The 24,640-nt window shown below is 37.6% G+C and overlaps 2 protein-coding genes across 5 annotated transcripts in view; one reads left to right on the top strand and one right to left on the bottom strand.

Moving 5' to 3' along the window:
- LOC106490446 (ankyrin repeat and SOCS box protein 3) overlaps positions 1 to 24,640 on the bottom strand; it is a 62,456-nt gene that overhangs the window by 32,856 nt on the left and 4,960 nt on the right. For 3 of the 4 annotated variants that reach the window (XM_067292998.1, XM_067292999.1, XM_067292994.1), the window contains exon 2: positions 8,792 to 8,829. The exons of the other annotated variant lie outside the window; for it this stretch is intronic. The gene's annotated coding sequence lies outside the window, so the exon portion shown is untranslated. The remainder of the gene's footprint in view (positions 1 to 8,791; positions 8,830 to 24,640) is intronic. 4 annotated transcript variants of the gene reach the window in all.
- Positions 230 to 18,469, top strand: CHAC2 (ChaC glutathione specific gamma-glutamylcyclotransferase 2). Its single transcript, XM_067293000.1, has 3 exons — positions 230 to 407; positions 12,902 to 12,937; positions 18,086 to 18,469. Exons 1-3 carry the CDS (start codon positions 273 to 275, stop codon positions 18,467 to 18,469), a joined length of 555 nt encoding a protein of 184 aa, XP_067149101.1. The 5' UTR covers positions 230 to 272.

Raw genomic sequence — 24,640 nt, forward strand, 5'->3', positions numbered from 1 at the left:
AGTTCGGCCACTTGACTGCTCAGGATACCGCGTGAGGTCCTCTCCGAAAACAGAAAGACGACGACGACAAGAAGGAGAGGTAGCTGACCGCGGCCACAAGAAGCCCTCCAAGCAGCGGCTCGGCGACGCCGCCCGCAGGGCGCAGCAGCCCCTCCTCGGAGCAGCCCCAGCCGCGCTCCTCCCCCGCTGCCCGCGGCGCGAGTGCGCAGCGGCCGCCCCGCCCCGCCCCGCAGTGCGGGCAGCGCGGCGAGCGGCGGGCGCGCCGGGAGGCCATGTGGGTGTTCGGCTACGGCTCCCTCATCTGGAAGGTGGACTTCCCCTACGAGGAGAAGATGGTGGGCTGCATCCTGGGCTACAGCCGCCGCTTCTGGCAGGGCAGCACCGACCACCGCGGCGTGCCGGGCAAGGTGAGGCGCCGCCGCTCCCCCGCCGCGGCCGGGGCGGGGGCCGCGGCCGGCCGCGCTCGGGCGGCTCCGCGGGGAGCCCGCGCCGGGGCAGCCGCGCCCGCGGGCGGCGGCGGCGGCGGCTCCGGCTCGCCCGCCCGCCCCAGGTGAGGCGGCGGCGCCGGCCGCTGGCGGAGGAGAGGCGGCGCCCCGAGGGCTCCCGCCTGCCGAGGAGGAAGTGGGAGCGCTGCCGAGGCGGGAGGCAAGGAACCGTCGTTCCCCGTGCCTCAGAGATTCGGGGGTTAGCAACGCTGACGGATCACTTAGGCGTTATCATCATGCAGACCTCCTCACGGAGCAGGAAGCGCGCTTCTCGCAGTATCACGCCCTGGGCACGCTCAACGCTCAGGAAATGAAATGGGTTGAGTCTCTTGCCAGCATTGAGAGAGCCCAAGCCTTCCGCTATTTAATCAGGGAACGAAGGCCAAACTGCAGCTGTTGTATCATTTGAATGCCACCACTCTGGCTTCTTGCGTTATTGAATAATCCTGTTGCAGAGTTGTAAGCATTATTAATGCTCGATTTAAATATGCATTTGAAAATTTGTTATATTTTGCAGAAATCCTAAATTAATCGTCATACTTTAAAATACATGGATTAAGTATTCAAAAATTATATGCCCTGGACATTCCATATCCAAATATTGTAATTATAATTTTGTGACTAAATCTGTCCTGCTACTACAGGAAATACTGGGGGAAAAAGGTCACTACAAAATATGAATGTTCTTTTTCCTATCTGGCACTGAAGCAGGTTAACTGATCTTTCTCTGAATCACACTATATCCAAGTACTACCAGGGCAGCTAAAATGCTCCCCAGTGAGAAGACTGTCTGCAAAAAATGCTGATTACGTGCTTAAATAATAATCATCTTGCTATATGTAAACACCCCCACTCTGGCTTATCACCTGTGTAAACCAACTCCTTATTGCTGCAGCAGTCAACATTAATGTTGGCCTCTTCCCTGAAGGAACATAAGTTCTAGTTAATGTTAACATTTCTTTACTAAGAAGCCCGTGATGCCGCAGTGATGAACGGGCATTAGAAGCATGCACCTCTGCCCAGAAAGTAAAGACAAGTATCGCCGCATGCTAGTCTTTCAGCTGCACTGGCACAGTTAGGTGCCACCTCCTGCTGGAGTCCTGCTGAGGCTGGTGGGAACTCATCTGTCCACTCTAAACACCAGTCCTGCATTTGTAATAAACAGAGACATGATGGAACAACAACTGATGGAAGAAGAAAGGGAAGGGGAGGTAATGGTACCAACTCGGATATAAATACGTCCAATTTGTCAGTGACCATCAACCCTTTTAAAATACTTGCATCTCGCTTGGACCATTGTACCTTCCCTTCTGCCCTGCTTCTCCAGAAATGCTGCCTCTTTGCCTCCACTCCTCAGCTCCAACTCCTAGAGCTGTTCTCTGACCTTTCTGCCCTCCCCCCTTCCCAGCCAGCTCCGGTGGCATGAGCACAGAGACCCGGCTGCTGAGCCCAGCACAGCTTGTTAGCCTGCTCCCCACGCAGCTAGTATCTGCGCACCTTACCAGTTCTGAATGCAATTCCAAGTATCTTATTCCAAAACAGGCATTAGCCCAAATTGGTCTTTTTTGTGCTGGACAATATTCAGTGTTAGTTGTATTAAATACTGAGCAAGCATGAAGAAGGAGGTGTACCTTAACTTGAAATGACACGAGGTAATGCCTTAAGGTGATTACTAGTAATAGGGAAGAACTGAATGGAAGTCAACATTAAGAATATTTACTACATTTCTAGAGTGCTTGCAGTTAATTTTTTTTTTAAACTTAAAAGTATCTCTTAAGAATTGATGCTTTCTGACTCGTTCTAGTCTTCTATTGTAAAGTATTGAGGATGAGTATTTCAAGTTTGACTTCTACTTTACATTTTAATAGCTGAAAAATAATTGAGTTAATAACTGAGTTAATATAGGCATTAATCTAAATAATTAGGGGAAAATACTTCGTTTTGTGGGTGTGGGACTGTTGCTTTGAAGGAAAAGGCTGGTTAAGTAAATGTCAAAAGTGTGGATCTGAGTAACCACCTCACTTTCTTCAGTTTTTTTACTTCAGAATTAACATTCATGGAGGAGACTTATTTCCTATTTGGAACAAAAACAAAAAAGACAACAAAATGAAACTAAAATTACCAAAGCAAGCATTTCCAGTTTCATGAGAACCATGTGTATTTTCAAGCCCCCAGAATGAGAAGAATCTAGTTTTACTATGCTTTGAAACCCTGTATCACCCTCCCCTTTCAAAGGCTATGACCCTCATATAATTCTGAATAACTCAACAAATGTTAAAGAAACAGTAGGTTACAGAAGCATCCAGCGAATTAAATGAGTAACATGGATGGGGCAGAACTATGTTATTTACAGTTGCATTTCCTGCTAATTAATAAGTCATCACAAATGCAAAGTGATCATTAATGTACAGATTCTGATACTTGAGTACAGCTCTCTAAAATTTACCTATTTTGAATGCTAGCTTAATATCATGAAAACATTTTCCTGATGTTTGCTAAAGCAGTCATTAACTTGCACCATTGTAACTCCAGTCTAATAAAGAGCACTCCCAGAAAAAAAAACAAAAGGATTTTCTTTTTAAAATAAAATACAACATGCTACATGTAGCATGGAAGAAATTTTCATTCAGTCCTAAATAGCACAAATCAGTGCCTTAAACACCATAAGATAACTTGCACAAAACTTAAAGATAATACAAAGCCTTTCTATAGTCAGTTTTCTGCAATGAAAATTACCATGCTTCAGGTACCAGAATGAGCTGGGTGTCTAGTATAAAAAAAAATAATAATGATAATGGAGTTTACTGCAGAGAAACAAGTCATCTGCAAGCCTACTCAGGCCCAGATGATTTTTTGGGGGGTTGGAAGCAGTGCTGTGCAAATACAGCTGTCCCAGTTCTGAACTTGAGCCCCAAAACACTTTGCAGTGTTGTGCTAGAGACCCACTCAACAGCATCACTTTCCTTCGTTACCCCTACTTTACATGTTCGTCCTGCCCAGCTTACATATATTCACACATATAATTCCTTTCTCCAAACTTTGTTTTTCTCTCAGCTGTCACCATCACCTCTCTGGACAGGCGCAGCATGTGTTGTGGCTGGCTGAGATTTATGCGTGGTGACTAGACAGCTGATCATTCACTTTCTCAGTGGAAACACTAATTTAGGTATTTCTCACCTACCAGTCATCCCTTTACAAAGATTATTTTCATACAAGTATTGTGAAATGCCTGTTCTTCTGTTGAATGTGGATGAATTGACAAACACAGGCAAAAGTTACTGGGGTGGGATAAGGAGAGATTGTAATCCTGTAAGCCTCCTTTCCTTAGGAAACTAGGCTAAAAAAATAAACAGAGAAAGTCCTTCTCTTTAAGCATCATAAAGAAACAAAACCTAAACAGGCCACTACTTTTCTCTTTTCTGCAAGTGTCCTTGAAGACCTCATTGCTTTATCTTCTGTTGGGCTGGTTGAAATTCAGGGAAATACTCAGTGTGACTGTGGGCATATATTGGAAGTCTTGCAAAATGGCCATGCCAGGTTAGTACCAGCTACCAACTTTGCCCCCAAAAGCTTAGACATTTGTATTTCTGCCCCAGTCAAGATCATGCCTAAAACCATATTCTATAGGCATCCAAAAGAACCTTAAAACAAAAAAGCCCCCACAGGCTCATTCTTTGTTCTATTTCTGTTTAAATTCTTGTTTAGACAAATTAAGGATACAGCTTATTATTTATGTAAACTGGTTAATGCATTTTACTTTTGTTTTATATAAATACTTAGCATTGACAAAACACACTTTTTCCTTAGCATCAACAACTTAATACACTTTTATATTACAGCAATCCATAAGTTGTTACTACTACTTCCAAGGCCAAAAAGGTCCCTCAACATAAGCTGAGAAAACACAGAGCTAAGGTTTCTCATTTTACCAGACCAAATAATCTCTGGTATAAAACCCTTAAAACCTCTATTACATCAGAAATGAATTAGTCCCTGGTGGGTGAATTACAAGTGAAACTGGTCCTCCAGTATTAGCACATTTTAAAAAACAGCAGTAACATACTAGCCAACAAGTTAAAAAAAAAAAAAGAAAGAAAGAAACAAACTAAACCTTTCCTGAAAACGCTAGTTGCTACAACATTCCACAGTCAGCACAACAAAGAAAATATACAGAGCACTTTATGTACAACAATGGCTGCAAGCTTTTAGTACAAAACTCAGTTTACCATTACGATGACCCTGTACTCATACTTTGAGCTGCTCAACTTATACTGTAATAAAATAGTTAACTAGATATGACACTGTGATTAAACATCACTTTGTATTTTATAGTTTACAGGATGTTAAATTGGAAAAAACATTGTTAGATTTTGAAGGCAAAACAAAAGGGAATAATCATTTCTTGCAAAATATACTGCAGTCTATGCATTAGCGCTATTTAAATGCAAGATTCTTTTTGGATTAGTCCAAATATTAGATTAAAGCAGTTAGAATTGGGGGCCAGACTCTTTTCGGTGGTGCCCAGCGACAGGACGCGAGGCAATGGGCACAAACTGAAACACGGGAAGTTCCGTCTGAATATGAGGAAAAACTTCTTTCCTGTGAGGGTGACAGAGCACTGGAACAGGTTGCCCAGAGAGGTTGTGGAGTCTCCTTCTCTGGAGATATTCAAAACCCACCTGGACGCGATCTTGTGCAACGTGCTCTAGGTGATCCTGCTTGAGCAGGGGGGTTGGACTGGATGATTTCCAGAGGTCCCTTCCAACCTCAACCATTCTGTGATTCTGTGAATTTTACCAGGCAATAAAACATTGCTCACTAGAAAAGTGCTATTGTATTAGAGAGATCTGAATATGTAGCGAAAGTGTTTTCAGAAGGGTAATAACCCTGAAATAACCAGCTTTTCATACTCATTAATTGTACTTTTAGTCTCCAGTGTTTGAGAAGACTCTCAAAGTAACCATTCTTCTATTCTTCTTCCAATGTTATCAAACTAATCTACAGTTCCTTGGGCTATTAGTTTAACACTTTTTAAATACTAAATTCTTTTGGTATCTTCCAGTTCTTGAAAATTTTTCCAGGTTCCAAGATCTGTTAAAATTATCAAACATTTGGACCTCCTCAACTAGTTTAAAATTTAGGGGCACAGATTCACCCAGATGTATCAGTCTGAAAAGTTCTAATTTTTGACAATACTCTTTAAAGAGCTTTTAGATGAATATGCCTGTATGCCCTGTTTGCTTCAAGGGCTGTTGTGCATAAGATAAAGGAGCTATCTCAGTGCTACTCAAAGTTAGGACTTTGCTTTATGCTTTGGTTATGTCATTTTCTAGCATGGGATATGAAATTTCTTTCTTCAGGCTTCCGCCAAAACCCACAAAAATGGCACTTAAGAGTAAATGTATCAAAGGGCTGAAGTGTGAAGCTAGTATTATTACAATATGGTTTGAACTAAACTAAGAGATTGCTGCTGCCAGAAGAGTGAACTTTCACTTCCTCTCCTTATAATCCTCCTTCGTCCCAGCTTCTGACAACTTGCTTTTGCCATTTACCTTGACCCAGTGTTGGCACTCACTTGATTGCACAGTACACTCCCTGAACTCACAAAAAATGCCAGAAAGCTAACCAGCAGACACGTTGTTTGCTCCCATCCCTGGTTAAACTGGCTGACTTTGTGATCACATGAATGCTAGAGATGGCACTCTTGACAACTGTCCAACTCAGCCATATTATGAAACTAATACTGCAAGTCTGACATTCAGGGAACCTTAGTTCTATATCTGGGTCTGTCAGAAATTGGCTTTAGATGTGCTTAGAAAAGAAAGTCCAGCTCCAGCTGTCTGCTGCCCACTGTTAACCTCCCTGGGAGTTCCACATGTTCACTACTATGTAGTGTTACCAGGCTTATAGAGTTTTTTTTTTCCCCCTCCTTTCATTGATCAAATACTAAGATTGCACTTTGCTCCATCAATACTGGAGTGGGAAGCTGTGTATTACATTGCACTGTTTCTGGGATCCTAGTGGTGGAGAGAAGATCTACTGTATGTGTGCGTGCCTGGGAGTGGCCCATCAACTACTGCACAGGTGGTGGGTTGTCAGTAGCAGATTAGGCTGCAGGTAGAGTTTCCATTTAGAAATGTCCAAATGAAAACTCCTATGAATTTCTGCATGTATAGAATTACTGAATGATTCAGTTTTAGGTAACAATAATGTAGGGCTTTTAGTTTGTTGAAAGTGAAATGGGAAAAACATTTCATCAGGAAATTGTCCAAATAAGATACTCTGTAAAGACGTCAGCAGTATCCTGCTAGTCTTTGTATGCTTCTATACTTCCTGTTCTTCAGAAATGAAAGATAGGAATGCCACCCTTCAGAAATTAACTCTGGAATCTGACTCCTGGGATTTTAAGTGTGTGTCAAAAATAAACACTAAGTTACTTCTTAGAGTTTTCATTTAAGGAGGAAAAAAGGCATTGTAACTTCAAATCTGAAGTTAAAATGTTGTAAACAGGAGAACACTGTGTAATTTAATATGCTGAGTAAATAGTGTTCTAGCTCTGTAATACCTGCAGTGTTATTTGTTGAGGAAATCAGGCCCTTAATTCATGCACAATTTTCACATATGATATACATCAGCCAGACACACACACAGAGCCAGGGAAACCCAGGCAGATCAGTACACCATGTTCAAATGGTAAAATTTTTGGATTTGTTTAGGAAGATCTCAATCTCATGTTAAAGAAGTCCTTTTACTTCCCAGGCATGACTGTCTTGCAGTATAATATAAAGCATATTTTAAATAGATAGCATCTTTCTAAATGTTCATCAGACATTGAAAGCAATATCTAATATCACAATAGAAAGATATCCTCCCAATTTAGGTCTGTTTTCCAGCTCGACTTTTAGCATTTACCAGCTGGCTTTGGTTTTATATAATCATTTACCTCTGACAGTTTTTCCTGTTGAATGACTGTCAGTAGTGGGGTTAAGGGAGAAGACAGATAGGCTCTTGTTAGACCACAGTGAGTCACAGGAGAAGGAAGTCTAAAAAGCTACTTTTTGTTTAAATAAACTTGTGCTTTTAAGGAAACCATTTTCAATTATTGCATTCCTATTTATTAGCATACTTTGAACTCCCTTTCAGAAAAAGGTTTTGAGGTAATCAAGCTAAAGTTATTTTTAAGTTAACATTTCCTTTTATTCCAACTTATTTTCATACGCAGATGCTGAAACTAATTGATTCTTCTTTCAGTAGGTATTTAGTTATGTCAGTATCTGAGCAGTGGTATAGTACCACTGAAAACAATCTAGCAGTGGAAGGCCTTATTTCAGTTTACCCCATTATTTTCACAGGACACATCAACTAAACTGCCATCAAGATTGTCCTGGGGAACTTTATCTCAGTGTAACTCAACAAAACCCCTACACCAGGAGAACTGTCATAGCCTCTACTGTAGAGTCTACAACATGCTAATGCTATTTTCCCCTTTCGTACTTAACCCAGGTTGGTAAAAATCTAGAAGAGTCATAGGTTGGCATCTGAATGAAAGTACCTGGTTGCAACCAAAACGTAGCAGAAATTTGATTGGGGAAGGCACTGGAGGAGGTGCTGAAATGATTCAGGGCCTTAAACCATCTTTCCTTTGATTTTCATGCAGCAGTGCTGGTCTCCTCCAACATGAATATCTAAGCCAGTGAGTAACTGCTGCTTGCATTACTGCAGACCTCACAGATGTTGTTAATGCCTCCTGTCACGTGTAGTTAACACAGGAATACATTTGGGAGCTCTAGTGTATAGTATGATTGAGGGCCTAAAGTGAAATATAGAGCTAGAACAAGATGTAATTAATTTTCCACAGAGACTTCCCTTTTGATTCAGAGAGGAGATGGCCCCCGAGAGCTACAAATGCTCTAGAATATTCTTGAGAGGCCCCGAACCTTCCTTTTTGTTTCAGTGTGCTCCAACGCAAGGCTGCCTTTTTTGGTCTTCCTAGCAGCAGGCTGTACAGAATAAACTGAGATAAATCCTTCAGTCAAAGGCATCTGATTTAGGAGACCATTCAAGTTTCCCCTTGCTAGTACTCCCTGGACACAAAAAAGATGGTTTGGGCTTATATTATATAGCCAATGGTTTATAGAGTTGTTACTTTCTTATTCAGCTACCAAAGGTAATGCCCATGGTTCCTTAATGGTGTTTATTTTAGGTAGTTCCATGCAAGGCAGACTCTATAAACCAATAAAGTAAATATCCTGTCCTTCCCTAGACAAACAGATTGTTCTTTCATCACATATCTGAAGAGTACTTACCCTTTTGTTTAACATTCAGGCTTCAGATACAGGTATTCCTGGTAATAGAAATAAAGAGAAAGTTGTTTCCTACCACAGAATGTCTCTTTAATTTATAATTTACAAAACCCTAATGACCAGTATTGAGTACACAAGTTAGGGAAGTATTAATAGCTATGGAAAAAACTGATAGCCATGTGGAAAACTAAGTCGTATATATATATATACACACATACGCACATGCACTTTTGTAATACGTTTAAAGAGAAATGGTAGAGCCATTCCAATATCACATGAACATATGTAAAAGTATCACCGCTGGCCTAGCTGCATGGCAGCCACGACACTCAGGGCAGAAATAATTGCCATGCCTCCTCTTGGGGAAACCAGGAAGAGCACTGACAACCTGAGCCAGTTATGGCTTCCACCGAGTGAAGTATGGCGTACCAGTGAATCCTACTAGAGCTCTTAATGGTATGGTCAGTGCAGTCCTCTGAATAAAGGGCAAGTTAGGGTTTTGGGGGTTTTTTAATCCCTGGGTAAAGCTTCCAATGAAGTATACATCACTTGCGAATCCAGTGAAAAAAGTAACCCATTTGAAACAAAATATGGCTTCTTGTAGAAGCCTTACTAATCCATTAAAAAGTCATTTAGAAGTCAAAAACGATCTGCAAAGGGCAATCCAATCAAGATAACAGACTTGATTTTTAAAATGCTTTCAATAAGGTTCTAAAAGAAAAAAGAGTTTCCATGGGGGAAAAGGGGATTAAACACACAATTGAAATCCAAAACCAAGGTTTAGGATCAAGTGATCTGCTTTCACAATGGAAGGAACAGCTCTAAAGGAAGCTGTCTGTTCAACATACTTGAAAGTTACCAGGAAAATAAGAAATTGAGGTGACAAATTTGTTGAAAATACAAAATTACTCAGTATATCTTAATCTAAGACTCACTGAAAAACTGCATAAGGATTTCACAGTACTGAGAGACAGAGCAATAAAATGAAAGACAAATTTTACTATTCACAGCATTGTGGGAATAACCATCAGTGTCCATGTGAGGGGCAGTCACCCTGACTAGAGGTAAGGGGTTGCTTCTGTATACAGAGAAATGAACTCTTCAGTCTGGAAAATAAAGGAATAGTAGACATGAGAGTTGTGTCTTAAAGAAGGAATATATAGAGAAAGTGAATGGACAACAAGGATAAATTATTTGTCCTAATATCAAAACTAGGGATACTTAAAATTATCAGGAAGCAAGTCTTAAAGAGAACAAATACTTTAATAAAACATGCAATTAAATTGTGAAGCTCACTGCCATGATATTATTAAAGAACTAAGACTATTTAGACAAATCAGTAGAAAAGGGAATCATTAGTAACTAAGACAGAAAGACACTGCTTGTCAGACCTAAGAAAGTATATCACGAACACAGCATTCACATATGGGTGTATACCTACACACACACCCCAGCTGGGGGGGGGGGGGGGGGGGGAGGGGACATATGTTGCGTGTATATGTTTCTTTAATGGTACCAGTTGCTTAGGAAGACAGCATTAAAAAACAAAGACAACATGCTTAACTAACTGACCCTTGGGTCTTTCCTAGTATGGCAGTTTTTGACAGTGTTTGTTCCCAGTTTGTTAAACCTAAAATGTTATACAAAACCATTGATCATCAGAGTCTTCCCCTGTTGTCCAGATTAAATTTGTAAGATATATGCTACAGATAAAGAGTCAGTAATATAGTCCTGAAGGATTTATTCTGAGTTAGGCTAACTAGTATAAGTTGTGGAATGTGTTGACTCACTTCCTTTGAGATTAAAAACTGAACACCAACTTAACAGCCCAGGTATTTTATTGACAGACTTATTTTCCAATAAACAGATGCATTACTAATGTCATCTTTTTCCAAAGAAACACCTAAGTTATCTTGATTAATCATGGTAACAGAGCTGCTTCCTCAGTGTACAGAAACAGCAATAATTTTAGTATTTAGTTTTGTTGTCTTATTTGAATAATCAGATCAGAAATAGATGGCTGATGCTAAGAGAAAACTGGCATGTCCTAAAATGTAAAAATAAAAAACCCAGCATCTCAGGGCTTATAAATAAGACAGACTTTAAGATTATAAAAGATCTAACACTGAACAAGGAACATCTACAGTTGATGGCATCTACTAACAACTTTTCCAAAAACTAAATTTCACATTTTGTATAAGCTACAGAAAAAAAATGCATGTTATTCCAATGACTCAGTGTAGGAGAAAACCCTACACTGTTACGATAAGAAAGCAACAAATATAATTATAGTCCTGTCAAATAGAAGAGCATATCCTTGGACACATCCATAAAACTGTAATATTGATGAGTCCTAAAAAAAAACCACTAAAATGATGTAGGAATCCAGGGCTGAAAGTTAGCTACAACTAAATAAAAAGTGTGCATCCAAGTACAGTTCAGATTAGCATCTTTGCAACTCTTGAGAAAGTAAATTTCTATGCTACACTAAAACTGAATGAATGCTGATATCTCTACTTCCTCTTACCTCTAAACAAGGAAACTTGTACACTATTCTGCAGCTAAAATTAGCAATTTTAAACTACAGATGTAAATCTTCATAGGAATTTTTATTTTAAAATTTTATTCTCTAAATTATACAAACAAATATCAACACTTGTCTTTTCAGTATTTTCATGGTGGTCACTGTCTTTAAAAAGGTATATGAATTAGTAAGTGCACAGTAAAGCTAAAAAAACCTTGTGCTTTTGGTCAATATGCAAGTTTAAAAAAAAAAAAAGGAAGACTGAGTTCTAATACAGCTGTAACTTTATATGCAAGACTTGAAATGTATCTTCCTTAAAAATAATGCAGGAGAAAAACAAAAATTAGAAACAAACATAAAGTACAGTTACAAGGTCAGTATTCTCAAATAAGTGTGCAAATAGATTAAAACTAATGGAGAAATGTAAAAGCATATTCAGAGATTTTTTTGTGATCACTTATTTTAATCAGGCCTTAGAAATATCTAGAACTATTCTCCTAGGTTGGTTGTTTTTTGGCAGCATAATGACAATTGTATTTAATTTAGACAATACGGGCAAATCACCCTTCTGTGAAACCTACCACTTTGGCTTCTTGTTATTGTTTGCATAGGTAGGATTAATTGCTGCCCAGTGAAAGCAACTGTTATTTTGACCATTAAGCAATATCACTAAACAACATGAAGGGGAGGAAATAGGCTACTTGCTCTTCCTATAAGGTAATTCATTGGAAAAATAGGCCATTACCAAAGTATCCTTCCTCTGCCCAGTAAGGGAGAATGAGCTGGAAGAGAGGGGGGAAAAAGAGGCAAAAGAGTCTTCTGCACCTTAAACTTTTCTTTGTTCAGCTCTGAATAACATGGTGCTAACAGGAAGAGCTTTTTCTTATTAAGGATTACTAGCAGATTTCTTTGCCCTATGTTTTCAGAAACATCAAATTCGCCAAGTGCTTTTAAACCTAGGAGTAGCCATGCATCATAGTGTGTAACTGACACTTTATTACACTCAGTTAGTGTGAATTAAGCCAGAAGTGGTAATATCTTGCTTTGTTTTATGCAAGCTAGATTTCTACATGTTACATTATTTCCTATGACCATGAATAATACTTCTGTATGCAGGTAAAAAAAGTTCACCTCATTATCATTCTAGAGATGAAAAACAGCATAGTTACTTAGGAGAAGCAATATGACTGAGGAAGGTGCACTGAGGATAGTTTTGTATTAATGAATTATTGCCACTATTTTAAATGGAAATAAAATTGAATCTGAATAGCACATACAAAGCAAGGACATTCAAATTTCCCCATTTATCACTACCCTTAAAACTAACTTCTATGTTGCAGACATTTTCCACTCAAAATATAACATTTTATTTATCACCAGTTCTGTTAATCTAATACAGATCAAAAACTTTATCTCAGAAAATACATAAACTGGGTCTCAATCATCCAAAGATTTGCACTTCCTTGAGACTCTCCTGGGTAAGTTCTTTGGGCATTTTATTACTTTTCATTTTTCTGAATGTTTGTTTGTTGCTGATGATCTACAATGAAAGCTTCTAACTGAAGAAGTGATATTTCTTTTAATTCTAGCCTGGAAGAGTTGTGACTCTTGTTGAAGACCCCGAGGTACAGTACTACTGGTTTATTTATAGTATTTACTCTATAGTGCACAAAAATTCGTAATGCATTCCAAACTTGTGTAGTAAGTCTCCATTTTTTTGCTTCTCCTTAAGCAAATAATTGAATTATCTTTATCAAAAGTTCTCAGAGTTCCCTGGAGTTACACCAGTAATTCTTGACTCTTCAAAATAAATCAATCTAAATTAAGCAACTGGAAGTAGTTTGGGTCTATTATTACCAAAGGTATGTTTTTAAGCATTTTCTTGAATAGTCACTGCAGCTATCCTGTTATAAAGAATACAGAATTTTACTTTCAGCATACATATATTACCTGAAGATGCCCCAATATTAGACAGAAGTTGTATCAGAACCATAATCTTGCCTGCCTAAAATAAAAACTGAAGCACATCAAGATTATGTTGCAGTGATAAAAAGGACATAGCCTTGCTCCCCCCCACCCCCCACATAAACAAAATGCTTAAGAATATAAATGCCACAAGTGTGATTTTGGTTTCTACTTAATATTGTGAAGTAAGCTCCTGTTCAGAAAAAAAGGTCATGGACCTAAGTCTACCATTCTTGCTTATCTTTTGACCTTTTACTTAAGTCTCACTTGCTTAGAAAAGTGCAGTGGAAGCATTAGCAAGGGAAATGCCCAGGTTATGGGGGGGGGGGGGGAATGAAACAAGACCTATGCTTACGATCATATAAGGTATAGGAAAAACTAGGATTTTTCTGCTTATAAAGTAAAAATACCTAGGCTTAAGTTTTACCCATATCTAATTCTGCTCTACAGTAAAGATCCTACCTTTAAAACTACCTGCAATCCTTTTTAGGGAGTTTTCCCACCAGAGGGCTCTTGGCTAGCCTGCTCATGAGCAAGGATAAAAAGATTCAGTTAGACTTGGGGAAGCCCTGGGGAGACTACTGCATGAAGTCTTCATAAGTACAGTTCTGACATTGCAGGTCAACTCCATTTCTCGTAGTAGCTGCTATGCCACATTTAAGTATTCTAATATTACCTATTAAAACCTATTATTTATGTCATAGTTTTCATTTAAAGTTTATACCCTACAGTGATTGTCCTCTTTAGAACACTCAGTAATAACTTACACATGGTAAAATTTGAGAAAGTCATTCCAAATTTAGAGCTTCAATATCAGTTTTTTCTTACAGCCTGTAATCACAAGGAGTATTGGATGCCCTCAATTACTGGTTTTAGACTATGTCTAAAAAGTGGTATGGATTACACCCTTAGTTTAGTGCTATGCTATCAAGACACCCATCTGTTAAAATTACGAGAGTTCTCAAATTGTTGGAAACATTTTCTCTCCAATGTCTTTCTTAAATCAGTGACTTTATTACAAGATGATGTATTATAATAAACCATGGAAGCAAGATAAAAAATAAAGTGGAGGCAGCACTTGTAGCGCACTTTAAAAAAAATAAAAATAAAATAAATCTTGCCCGTGTTCTAAGACTTGATAGACTACACTAATAGGTACCTAGTCTCCCCCATGTTCTTTATAGTGTAGTCACTTCATGGTACAGTCCTAGGCCTTCATGCATCTGTGACAGTTTTTCCCCTCATTCTATGAAGTTCCCAGTAATTTACACATGAGAAAACAAATGAACTATGCAGGATTAAGAAGTAAAGAACAAAATAACTTTCAGATACCTTCCTCCCCCCTCACAAGTCCTGTTCAGCCTAATGCAGTTGGGCTTAAAGACTGAAATGCTTCACTAGTGAGAAAGCATCTCAGTCACCTGGATTTACCCTTCCTGCCATCAGTTTTACAAACTGCATTTTAGAAACAGTTTTAATATCAAAACATGTATGATTAGGATTCAGTATGGCACTGAAGTTGGGCAGGAAATTGTTCCTTTGTTCTGCATAAATTTGCATTTAAATTTTTCCTAATTTATTTTTGAGGTGAAAAAAATCAGGAATGTTTGAAGGAAAAAAAAAAACAGCAGAAATCAACCCCACATACATCCACATTGATGGTCAGGATATTCATCTGCAAAGTGGGAAAGCAAGGTTTAAATCCCTGTTCTGATTCAGAGAAGAGCTTTGAACAGCAGAGTGCTTTAAATCCCACATTACTGCCAATTTAAGGGCACATGTGCACTACCCATACCAAAATATTAATATTTGTTCTTTTCTTTTTTTTAATCTTACTGAGGGCTGGAATCCTCTCTCTGTTCTGCCATAGAGTCACACACTTAAGATTTCTCAAATACAGTTTAGGACAGGAATACGGAACATTTACTTATGTACATGGCAGGGTGTTCATTTAAGTAAGATCCTTACAATATCCCAGAAACAAGTTCAGCTATTTTTGACTGATAGTTTATTTTGGCTTTTGGGAACCTTGCATGCAACTAGGTCAGGGAGGCTCTGCTATGTTACCTAGGTGCATGCACAGAGTTCTCAAGTCCAGAGCAGAGCAAGATAAAATTTAAATCTCTTTATACTAATACTTGAGACAAACTTCCACCAAGAATCATGTTACTTTTTGTGTAAGAAATAATATAGTTTGGGGGGCTATGAATGAAGGTCTCACTACCTCTTGCTGCCCAGATCTCTAGGGAGAGAGCAAGAGGACATATTCCTAGGAGATTTCCTCCTTCAGCGAGAGGTGCAGCCCAAGGTGGCACTGGGGATACAATTGCTTTCCCACCCCTGCAGATCCTCAGTGCCCCATGTGTACAGATGTGGACAGCTGTGCTGTTAGTGCCCATCAGGCTTCTCACCACCTCAAGAGAGTGGATCCCTGCAGGCAGTACTGCTTCCAGAGAAGACAGGAGGGAAGGAAGGGTGGCATGGAAGCACAGGTAGAGCAAGGACATGCAACACAAGGCCATAAAATAAGATAGGCATTTTGGTAGTAGTTAGTTTTTATTTATGGTTGCATGTTTATAAAATGATGATATTGCTGTCTTATCAATATATTATTCACCACTACCACAAATATTTATGTTAAAGTCAGCTTCAAGCCTGATACAGCATTGAACTTACCACTACTTAGTCAAGGCAAAATACTTTAACACTGACATTTCCCTGAAATAGCAGCAACAAATAGAGGCAAGTTTCGAGGTAATTGTAAACTTCAACTGTTTTCGCAGTTAGCAAAACCAGCAAAACGCAGTGCACTCTTTCATTGTGATTTTCTGTACCTTTCCAGTGGGTTTTTTTTCACATTACTGTACTGTAGGGCACCATTATGTTACACAGACTCCTATATAAGCAAAGAATGGTTACGTTTGTTGTCACTCAGTTGGTATTGTTAAGCAAACTTACTCGTTGCCATAGAAACCTTTTTCCCCTTAGCAAACCAGTTTTGTTTTGTTGGGTTTTTTTTCCCCTTTTCTCCAGAAACTGGTATGGACAGAGAATCACACTTCATGCACCAAAAAAAAAAAAAAAAAGATATGACAAGTAATTTGCTTTAATTTCAGCTACTCATTCTGCATTTAAAAAAAAAGATAACCTTATTCTGAAGGCATCTTAGCAGACTACTGCTATTACTTCCCCCCTCATAGCACGGTTTCAACAGCAGTGGTACTCTTATTGCCAATGCCAGCTCTCAGCTCTGTGCTAGTCTATCAATCCTTTTGAAGTGGATTATCTTTCACCAGTGATACACAGTGATACAGTTTGGAAACATCTAGTTCAGAGAATTATTTTAACATCCTCCATCTGAATTTCTTTGCCAGTTAAGAGGAAACCACATAGGAAAAGGAGAACATACTCCTTGTCAGATTTCTGTATATAGTTCTCCATCATCTGACACTCAAAACCAAATGAACTAGTAGTACGTATCTGCTTTAAATGAAGGCTATGAAATCCCCATCACCACCAGGCCTGTATATATTTTCCTATCAACAGAGAAGTATGTCCCCACAGAAGGGACCATTTCAAAAACTAACACTAACAGCTGAAGTTGACCCCCATTCCAAACGGTTGGGGGAAAGGAGGGAACCCATTCTTGTACTGCTTAGTGCTGTTCTTGGCCACAGTACATCAAACAGTGTAGCCATCTACAGCGGATGAAAGAAAAAACAACTTCTCTGAATTCTTTTAATAAAATGCCTTTGACCAACATATGGTCTTGACTGCAAAATTCAGCACTTATGAACCCCCCCACACACAGATGGTCTAATATCATGGCTAAATACTAAAATCCAGTTTTAGAAAGAAAAACAATAGCTATTCTCTGTCATCATTAATATAGCGGTGGTATATATACCAACTTAATTGCAGGAGGAATCCACATTTGATGTTGTCAATAGACAAAAAGAGATTACCATTTATTTTAAAATAAGGCACTAGTAAGAAGCAATTTTGTAGCCTTTAATGAGTAAAACAGATCATCAACATTCTTCTGTGCTACTTTAAAGGAGATCCCTACACAGATCTCATAGATTTCTTTGTATATTACTGTATCAGGGAGTATAACCAATTCACAACAAAATTAAGTATTTTCTCAGAGCTTTTATCTGTGAAGAAAATGAAGAAATATCCAGATTCTTAAAGAGATGGTAATGAAATTTATGCTAACAGGTATTTGCTGAGGTGTTGGATATGTCAAGTTAAGTTCTGCAAAATGAAGGTTCATCTCTCAGCTTTTTCTTCTCCTTGAGTTCAACTTAAGTGCAGTAACTTTACCGCAAGTAAACGAATAGAAATAAAACTGTAATGAAACAGAGAAAGGACCTGATTAAAATTACTTCAAATTTGGCACTATTTACAATTTTAATTTTCACTGCACTAATTTTTTGAGGTTAGGAGAGTATGTTGTATTCTTTCTGCCATCTCTTTAGTCAGTTGTCTTTAGAAGTCCACGCCAAGTCCGTTTACTACTTCAAACTTAAATTGCAACAAAATTGTTTCCCAAGAAAGGCCTCAGCATCAGAGTACATGATGAATCCACATAATTATTAGTTTGAATGAAGATTTCCTAAATAAAACAGCTCTTAATTTGGAGGGGGGTGTCTTTCTATGAACAATGTGAGAAATAGGTAAGACTGAAAACAGAAAAAATTAAATGCAAGCTTTTTAAGATGGTTTTACCAACATAAAATAGAAATACATTCATTTGTGAGTATCTTTTTAAATCCTGCTTGGATTTTCTTTCCTTATGTCAACAGGGGTGTGTGTGGGGTGTTGCTTATAGACTGCCAGCTGGACAAGAATGTGAAGTAAAGGCATATCTGGACTTCAGAGAGAAAGGAGGCTACAGGACAACAACTGTCATTTTCTATCCAAAAGACACATCAATAAAACCATTTGATGTATTGTTATATATTGGATCTTGTGATAATCCTAATTACCTTGGTCCAGCACCTCTAGAAGAAATTGCTGAACAAATTTTTAATGCAGTTGGTCCTAGTGGAAGAAACACAGAATACCTGTTTGAACTTGCTAATTCTATCAGAAATCTTGTACCAGAAGACGTAGATGAGCATCTCTTCTCCTTAGAGAAACTAGTAAAGGAACTCTTGGAAAAACATCAAAACCTAAATTGCATATAAAATCATTTCTCAATTTTAATGATCTTGTTTCATCTTTAAAATGGTTTTGTTGCACAATGAGTATATGACTTGGAAGCATGTTTATCTGTATTATGTTATCTTATTTATTTTAATATTGCATTCAAAACAGTAGCTAAGACTCATTAGAACAAATCATTATAAAAATCATTCTTTCAAGAGTCTGTAGAAAAGGGGAGCAGGGGAAGTGTTTTAGGTTTGAATTTGGTATATTAGTTTCTTATCCAAAGATAACATCTTTCATTATAAAAATCTCAAGAGAATCACTTAAGCCTCCCTTTGTTTGAAGATTTTTGTCTTAATTTCAGGTTTAGGGAAAAAAAAAAAACTTTAAATTATTTTTAAGACCAAAGCCTGCATTCAGATACAACTCCCATTGATTTAAGTGATAGTTCTTTCTGATTCAAGAACACAGGATTGAACTCAGTGCAGCTAAAAGATAAATGTTAAGTATTTATTGTGAATTGCACAGTAAATGCACTGCATTTATCATATCAAGGTTCAACTTCATTGAAATTAAGTTATTCCACTGAATTAGCAGTCTTACCCTTTACATGTTAGTTTTCCTTAGAAGCAGAGGACAAACAGTTCTACGTCAAGGAAATAATACTTTCCTGTGGCTAATTATTTCAAGCCCCTGAAAACCAAAGCACAAGGTACTTTGATGTAAACAAGCCATATCATATGGGTGCCTCATTTTATCTTTTAAGACTAATATAAAGAATAAAGCTAAAATGTTAAAATAAGTAAGGATATGACTTGAATCCACAATACAGCACAAACGTTCTGAAATTCTCATCTTTGCTATTTGCCTTTAGATCTGTTGTAACCCCTTCTTTAAAATAAATAAATAAAAGATCAGCCAATCTTTGAGGAAAGATTTTAAGTCAAAATTTTCAACCATCTTTTCAGGGATTCACAGACAAAAGGTAATTAAGAAAGGAACCGTATTTTCAGTAGACTTGCATGTGTTGTATGAACATCCAACCGAAGAAGGTTGGAAAGCCAGCAGTTTAGGCTAGTACGTTTACTTAATGCAAAACTTAGTTAAATGGAGTTTCCATCCCAACAAAAACTTTTCTTGCTTCTCAAAATTTAAAGTCATTTTAAAGGTTAATTTAACCTTTAACAAACCCTATTTTTTTTTGTATGTTAATACAGAAAAAGTCCTATTTCAAATACCTCATAGCATCACATCTTCTCATACAGAAAAGGTGTACCTGTTCAGTTTTAGCTTGCAAGCCTATATTTTGCATCAGTAATTGCAAAAACCATATATGTTTACTACACAGATTGTCCCTTTTTCGTCTTCACATCTTCCTGTTCTGTATTTGTAACTGCTTGAAAATATCAGGGCTATCAAAATAACAAGCTGCTATGATTTTACTTGGCCAGCTAAAAAAAGCCAACAGAACATAAATGAATGTTAAAAAGAAACATTTGAAAAGGACACCTAGATGAATAGATTGTAGGATATTAAAATTCAAATCTAAATTATAGATAACTTGACTGCTTAAAATATTTAACCAAAAAAACACTTTTTTTTAAGACTATTTTTAATTTTAGGGCACTTCTGGCATCTCTTAAGCATACATTGAGGAAAAAAATAGTCTAGATGTTTTTAGAAGCTACTGATTAAGATTAATGGTTTAATGCCACTATTTTAAGAGTGCATGATAGGGTACCACTTGATGGTCTAGTCTAAACTGCAGAAGCAAATCTTCTGTTCATATTAGTGAAATCATATGTACTGAGACCCCATTTTTCCATTAGTACACACAAGTTACTTGTAAACTAATGGAATAGCCTTTAAGTTTCAAAGGTCTTGATTCTCCACTGAGCCATGTTGGTTTAAGATGGACATAACTGAGTGGAAAAGCAACCCCAACAAAGTCAGCTGTGCAGCAGGACAGACGCATGAGCAGAATATTCATGTTTCTATAGATAACATCAGTCATTAAGATGACTGAAGATGGAATTATTTGAGTGACTTCACACACCAAAGATTTACAGTGATAGCCAACACCCAAATAAACATTAATATGAGCATGTTCCATTACACATACATTTATTCCCCTTGACTTAAAAAGTAACTCTTAAGTGTTTACTGGATATTTAACTGCTACAAAAAATGTTATGTATTATTTATTTCAAGAATATTTAAGTGTTGCAAAGAAATACTAACCTTTCTCCCTTAAAAAAAAATATAGCACCTCCTTTCTTCTGCTCACCTCAAGTTTAAGTAAGCTGTAGTAAAGTTAAATCACATCAGATGGACATGTCCAGTCTATACATTATTATTAAATTCTTTCCTCAAAGGCTTATCCTGTTCCTTAAGAGAGGGCAGGGGTTGCATAAACTCACTGTTGATCCAAAAAAACATCAATGATGATTCTCTCTTTAAAACTATATTTAAGCCCTAAATTTTGTATCTTTAATCATATTCAGATTCATACAATTCGCAATATCTGTAATGATACATTCCAGTCTGCACACAGAACTTCAATACAATAAAAATGCCTCACATTTATTAATGGTGTTGGAAAGAAAAATTTTCAGAAGTGTCATGCTTATTTAAAGACTACTGACAATACAAGGGACATCAATGGATATCTTAATTGCATCTTGTTATAAAATGCTATTAGATCCAATGACGAAAAATGATATAAGAGCTAGTTACTATTATGCAGTCTTAAATTGTGTCATATTAGCAACATAAAGAGTTAACTAAAGCACTGGAGCTATACACTTGTTTTTGCTGTATGGGATTTGAGCCGTGACTCTTCCCATAGCTTCAGTCACCAACAAAAGCCTAGTATGCTTTCAAATCCGTTACTTGCCACAAGATTTTTTTTTTTTTTTAAATATACCACATGCTTGATTTTTTTTCCTACTGGTTAGAACTGTATCTAAGTCTGTGACAAAACTATAGAGATTTTAGATATGGTTTCATAATATATACACACAAACTAAACTACCTCTAAACTTGTTTCCAAACAGTGTCTGAGGAAACAAGAGTCATCCATGTTGTCAGATTTTACTCCCTGGGAGTAGAGGATTCAAATCATCAAGTAGTCAACATGGCCCTCTGTCCTTCCATGCACGAAGGATGCAGTATGTACCAGTATGCTACAATGGTCTTTCCCCATGTGACTGCACAGTAAAGTTTTCAAGTCCATTTGTATGGAAAGCAACTTGCCCAGCAGTTGGTCAAGATCCAGTCTCCCCATGATACTGTGAACTATCTATTTAAAATCTTCAACACAGAAAAGGATTATCATTGAGCAGTATATAGCTATATACCTATAAACTCTTTTTGGAGTCTCCCAAATAAAAGTCCTATATGAATTTAATTTGCATAGTAAAATTTAAGATTTGTACAAAGACTGCAATAAGACAGTTTGCTTTTATTTGTGCTACAAAGTGAATAAAAATCAAAAAGCAGACATTAAAAAGTATACTTCTGTAATATCTGATATTCCTGTATATGATCACTTAACCATTTGATATCAAGATTGTTATTAAATACATAATCATCTTCTGTGACTATCTAAATCTGTAACCTGAATATGCAACATTTTACATACTCTTTTCTTAATGTCTAACTTTTCATAAATACGTACACTTCATACTCCTTTTGACTGCCACTGACTGTAAACTGACCTGTCTTCTGAATCAATCATAAAACTTTTGCAAACAAATTCGCGTTTCTTATTGTGAGAAAACTCAGGGAGAAGGGAAATCAAAACATTCTGTAATTACCAGAGACTTGGTAGGATCCCTAAAAATAGTTTCTGTCTTTCCTTCTTCAACCATTTCTCTGCTCCGTATTTCCCATAGATGAACAAAGATCAGATGGGACTGGCCTACTCTGTTCTAATTTGGGAACTCTGTGCTGAATCATTCAGTTATTCAGGTAGTAAATGTTGCGTTACCAGTCATTTCCATCATCTTCAGGGAAGAAGCAATAGGATACAGAAAAGCATGTTACAGACCACAGTGAACAGGAATGTGAGCACACAGAAGAGAGCTGTACTGAAGAGGGTAATTAGGCTTCTCTGTGACTCATTTAAGATGAACATTGGTTTGGGCATATAGATAAAAACATCCCATTACATTTATTAAAAGTTATCTATATACGCATAGAACCCTTAGAGTTCCTCCTTTTTTTTTTTTAATATACATAAACACTTTTTTTATTAAATCATTGTTCAACAGCTTTGTGCATGAATTACTGAAGTCTGGAGAATCACAAATTTCTTCAAAACAAAATGAAGAATAAGCTACTGCCATGCCCCCACTAAGCAGATGGAAGAACTGTTAATGATTTCCTTATCTTTGTATCACTCCATCTTTCTCCCTGCTTTTATTGTCCCAAATTTCTTTTTTCACAACAGTACATAAAGTCCAGACTCCTTCTAGACTATAGTGTTTTCTAGAAACTAAGAATGGATGAAAGTCACAGAGATGACTAAAGCTCAGTTTAGTCGCTCAGAAGAATGCAATGTTCAGTATTCCTTAAAAACACAGTACTCCCCTAAACTTAAAAAAAACACCACCCACAACCCTTAACACACTCAGTGAAACAGTTTTCACCGCAAATGGAAGAATAACATTGTGTCAGATGCGGTTCTTCAACAGTTGACAAAACACAGAAAGTATGCGGTATTAAAAGAAGCTCTCCAAGTCTGAACATTTCAGGCAATTTTGCTAAGCATAGGAGAAAATTTACCTGCTTGCTCAAAATATCATGCACAACTTATCCCTTACAAGCAAAAAAAAGTATTTTAAACACCACTTATCCTTCAAAGCCAGAGCAACACAGTTACAAAGCTGGTTGCAGCATCCTCCATCAATACCAGAAGACTATCTTATTTTATATCATTATTTCATAAAGTACATCATGTCACCAGTTTAACTCTGATTCCCTTCCCATCCCGGTATGTGTCTGGACACAGATTCTATTGATAAACTAGGAGGCAAAAGGAGGTTGAAAAAAATAAATGCTACAGCTCCCCCATCAGATCTATTTCTGTATGCCTGTTCTGTGTTAACAAAAAAAGTTCTTAGGAGGCGATTTTCTACTGTGTTCAGCCAATCTGCTGGCTGGCGGAAGAAATGCTGTGTATACAAACAGGCATCAGGAGAGCAAGCCACCTTTAGGGTCCCTCAGTTTTAGAGCCACCAGCTAGTTCCATTACAGCTTTAAACATCCTTTATCTCGACTTTTCACTATGCAAGCATATGATTTTCATAAGATTACAAAAAGAATATTGTTTTTTCAAATAATTAGGCTTCTCTAACAGTCTTCTGCAAAAGCTGAACATTGAGTGTACCCTCACTTTGATTACTGACTACAGTGACAGACCTGATTATTCCAGCTTCAGGTTCCTCCAGTATTCTGGTGCCAAAGTCATTTGCTTGCTCCTCCACCAATTTAATCGGGTAGTTTCCATTCAATTGTTCTACTCAAGCAAGTGTCTTGCCTGCATTTTGCTGATCTTTTACAGCTTAGGTCTTGTCTATATAGGTATTCTGGTATTCTCGTTTCACTGTAGACTTACCTTAACCTTAAACTGGAAGAAGGTTCTTTTCCTAACATAGCTTTATCTACTTTGGCACAAGTTTAACAGCAAAAAAATTACACCCTTAACCAACAGATTATGGTAGCAAAACTCAAAAAATAGTGATTAAACCTGAGGGTGTGATTAAACCTGAGGGTGTCATTTAGTAAAGTTTTAAGCTATCTCAGCTATAACCACCCCAGCTGGAGGTTGTACTTCTGATCAGGGAAAAGTTAACAATGGGAGTTCAAACCATTTATTTAAACAGTTTAAACAAACTCAGCTGCTTTTGCCCAACGTAAGTACGTAATGACACATATACATCAGTCTACTGACAAAACAGTGATGAAGAATAGCCAGGAACAAAACATCTTAAGCCAACCTGTCTGAACTGATGGTGTATCATCCACACTCTCTTTATCCACCACCACTTGGAATTTTTCTGGTATCTTCTCCTTCCTTTGTCTTCATATCCCTAGACCAAACCACCTAATAGTCTGTTTCTCTCATTAAGTATTTCAGTGCCCATTCTACCAGTTAGGGTTTATTAAGGATTGCTACACACTGCAAAAACATTATTTTTATCCCC

Source organism: Apteryx mantelli, chromosome 3 (assembly GCF_036417845.1).
Source record: "Apteryx mantelli isolate bAptMan1 chromosome 3, bAptMan1.hap1, whole genome shotgun sequence".
NCBI classification, from domain to species: Eukaryota; Metazoa; Chordata; class Aves; order Apterygiformes; family Apterygidae; genus Apteryx; species Apteryx mantelli.

Bases quoted from the DNA above. Each gene is read 5' to 3' on its own strand.
- CHAC2 (XM_067293000.1), top strand. From the start codon at position 273: ATGTGGGTGTTCGGCTACGGCTCCCTCATCTGGAAGGTGGACTTCCCC. The intron at 408-12,901 runs GTGAGGCGCCGC...TTTTAATTCTAG, and splicing joins ACCGCGGCGTGCCGGGCAAG to CCTGGAAGAGTTGTGACTCT. The intron at 12,938-18,085 runs GTACAGTACTAC...TTATGTCAACAG, and splicing joins CTCTTGTTGAAGACCCCGAG to GGGTGTGTGTGGGGTGTTGC.